The 3276-nt window shown below is 45.9% G+C and overlaps 1 protein-coding gene across 1 annotated transcript; it reads left to right on the top strand.

Annotated features, from left to right (window-relative positions):
* Positions 1–433: 433 nt before the first annotated feature.
* chst2b (carbohydrate (N-acetylglucosamine-6-O) sulfotransferase 2b) lies at positions 434–3219 on the top strand. Its single transcript, XM_004546786.6, has one exon. It carries the CDS (start codon positions 997–999, stop codon positions 2392–2394), a length of 1398 nt encoding a protein of 465 aa, XP_004546843.1. The 5' UTR covers positions 434–996; the 3' UTR covers positions 2395–3219.
* The last annotated feature ends 57 nt before the right edge of the window (positions 3220–3276 follow it).

Here is a 3276-nt window from a genome sequence, read left to right as displayed (position 1 = left end):
GGGGGGGCTAATACATTTAATCTGAAATATTGATTCTCTCTTGCAGTCACACACGATGAGGAGGACGTGCGTAAAAGGAAAAGTAAAGGCCGGCTTTGGAATACAATCACGGCCTTAACACTTTTATTAAAGAAATAGTAAAAATAGGTTGTATATTGAAAAAACGGAACAAAAAACAAAACAGAAAACTGCTAATCGCTTTTAGATGTGTACAAACGAGAGGCTAGAGTACGGTTCAGACAATGTGAGGTGGACTTCACCTAAACATAACAACAGCACCACCACCATCCATCCCCCATGCCCTCCTCATCTAACGTTGCTGTGATCTGTCGGAGCCACCATTAACGTGACAGGCTCGCAGCAGGTCCAATGACGTAAGCTGGCTGACGAGCGTCGACTCGTCGCGCTCCAATGCGCTCTCTCGGAGGGCGGGTCTTGGTCCTGCTATTCAGATTGAATCGGCCCAGTTTGTATTAGTTGGACGAGCAGAAGAACGAGACGGAGAAACGTGTAAGAGCCCTAACTGCGGATAAAAGCGTTTCTCTGCTCCATCATGGCAGCTGCGGAGTAATTTAGAGGATCCGGCCCGTCGCGCGGAATCGTGACCGACGCCCGAATCCACCGCATTTCTGAGGATGTTCCAGCTGGTAACTGCGCGAGGATGCTTCCGCTGAACGTGCTCAAACTGGGCGTCTGTTACAATGCTGAAGGCTTCTTGGTTTTTGTTTTGAACGCGGGCCAAACACAGAATCACTGCAAAGCCTGATATGGACAACTTTAACGCTCCTCTCTTCTGCCATTTCTATGACGAACATTGCGCAGTGCAGTGAAAAAGCTATATCGTTTAGTGGCTGTCGAACTGGTGCCGAATACATTACCTAATTCATCTGGGTGTTAATTCCCGGTGCAGCCCATAAACACACTACCGAGCGTGTTGGTGCACAGTCAATGTAAGGAGCTTCGTCCAGCGGTGAGAGCCACTCTCCGAGGGTACAGATGCGAGGCAAACAATATCATCAACCACTGAAGTTGACAGCGCCTTGGGAGAAGGATGCAGGCTTTGGAAGGAAGCTTAAAACATACAGGAATCATACCAAGATAATAGCACAGCCTGGGATCGTGATGAAAGTGCTACGCAGGAAGAGGATTGTGTTATTTATGGCCTATTTGTTACTGCTCGTGCTCACTATGCTTAACTTGGCTAATTATAAATGGACTAAGGAGCCGCAGCAGTGTAATCATCAGATGAGGAGCACCACTTATCAGAGCAGATCTGACATTCGCTTCCTGTACAGACCCTCGCTGGCTAAGAAGAGGCAGCTTATCTATGTGCTGACCACCTGGAGGTCAGGCTCTTCCTTTTTTGGGGAGCTGTTTAATCAAAATGCAGATGTGTTCTTCTTGTATGAGCCAATGTGGCACATCTGGCAGAAACTGTACCCCGGTGATGCCGTGTCATTGCAAGGGGCGGCCAGGGACATGCTTAGCTCCTTATACCGCTGTGATCTGTCTGTTTTCCAACTTTACAACAGCCCGGGAGGTAAGAATTTCACCTCCCTCGGACTGTTTGGGGCCACCCTCAATAAAGTGGTGTGCTCATATCCCCTCTGCTCAGCCTATAGGAAGGAGGTGGTGGGGATGGTGGATGATAAGGTGTGTAAAAAGTGTCCCCCTCAAAGCCTTAGACTGTTGGAGGAAGAGTGCCTGAAATATAGCACCATAGTCATTAAAGGGGTCCGCATATTGGATGTAAATGTGCTGGCCCCGCTCATGGAGGATCCGTCCTTGGATTTGAAGGTGATACACTTGGTTAGAGACCCACGGGCAGTAGCCAACTCCAGGATCAAATCCAGACACGGCCTGATACGGGAGAATTTACAGGTGGTCCGCAGCAGAGACCCCAAACTTCGGCGGATACCTTTCGTGGACCCCGGGCACAAAGCTAACAAGAAGGATGGCTCAGACTACCACTCCATTGGAGCCATGGAGGTGATCTGCGACCGTACCTCCAGGACTTTGAGGACTGCCTTAAATCCACCCAGCTGGCTGAAGGGGAAGTACATGGCCGTACGTTACGAAGACCTGGTCGAAAACCCAGTTAAGACCCTGAGGAGCGTCTACCGCTTTGCCAACCTCACTACCAACCATGACATTGAGATGTTTGCTTTGAACATGACCAGTGGCTCCAGTTCCTCATCTAAGCCATTTATAGTCTCCTCCAGGAATGCCACACAAGCTGCAAGTGCATGGAGAACAGTGCTCAGCATCCAACAGATCAAACAAGTGGAAGACTACTGCCACCACTCCATGTCAGTTCTAGGTTACGAGAGAGTGAGAACAGCCGGGGAGGCCAAGGACTTGAGCAAATCACTACTGACACACTCCAGACTGTGAAAACATCCTCACCACCAAAGACCATTTAATTTAATGTTAATTTTGCATAGAGTGCCATTTCCTTATTTTGTGGAAATAAAGCTTTACTTTAAGTCCATGTTCCTGGATCTACATCGGCCGCATTTGGAATGTACCGTCAGTCGAGCAATTGCAGCTCCGTTGAAAAGGACCACTTCTTTTTTACCGGAACACCAGACGGGACCTTAGACCTCGACACTGCAACGTCTAAGAACAATTGACTCAAAGCTGCAACTTTCAGAGGAAAAAAAAAAAGGAAAAAGAAGCTACTGTATAATTCATGTATCTTGTTATGATGACACTTCAAAGTGGATGTTTTGGGGATATTTTTTGAATGTTCAAAAGAAAAAAAATCTGTTTTCCAGTCTTCATACTGTCTGTAAAAGTGAAACTAGTTAAAGGAAGGGTTAAAAAATCCAACTGATTAAAAAAGAAGAAAAAAAGAAGTTGACTGCTAATGTTAATATTTGAGACGTGTCAGAGACAATCACTGGATTGGATTCTTGTGCCATAGGTAGAGGTGTGATCAGAACAGCAGTAGTGCTACGGCTAGATTTTACAAAAAGGGGGATGTTTTGATTTGGGTTTTTCTTACATTTTATTATTATTATTATTTTTTGTCGTCACATCCTGACAGGATGATATCATACACTGTGGACAATGTCATAGCTCCAGATTTGGAAAAGTCTCTCTGTTGGTGTCAGCAGTCTGCTTGTTCTACCATTTCCAATGTTTACAATTGCTTGCTCTTATAAAAAAAAACACATCTGGGAATATTGCATTGAGTAAAGTTCATAGTTAACAATACAGTTTATGCATTTGTGTTGAACTCAGTTATTTTAACGCCTACTTGGGGGGGGGGGG

The sequence above is a fragment of the Maylandia zebra genome, linkage group LG9, assembly GCF_041146795.1.
Source record: "Maylandia zebra isolate NMK-2024a linkage group LG9, Mzebra_GT3a, whole genome shotgun sequence".
In the NCBI taxonomy this organism is placed as follows: domain Eukaryota; kingdom Metazoa; phylum Chordata; class Actinopteri; order Cichliformes; family Cichlidae; genus Maylandia; species Maylandia zebra.
Note: the sequence above shows the minus strand (reverse complement) of the source record. Positions and strands in the feature narration are given on the sequence as shown.

Coding starts and splice junctions, on each gene's coding strand:
- chst2b (XM_004546786.6), top strand. CDS start 997: ATGCGAGGCAAACAATATCATCAACCACTGAAGTTGACAGCGCCTTGG.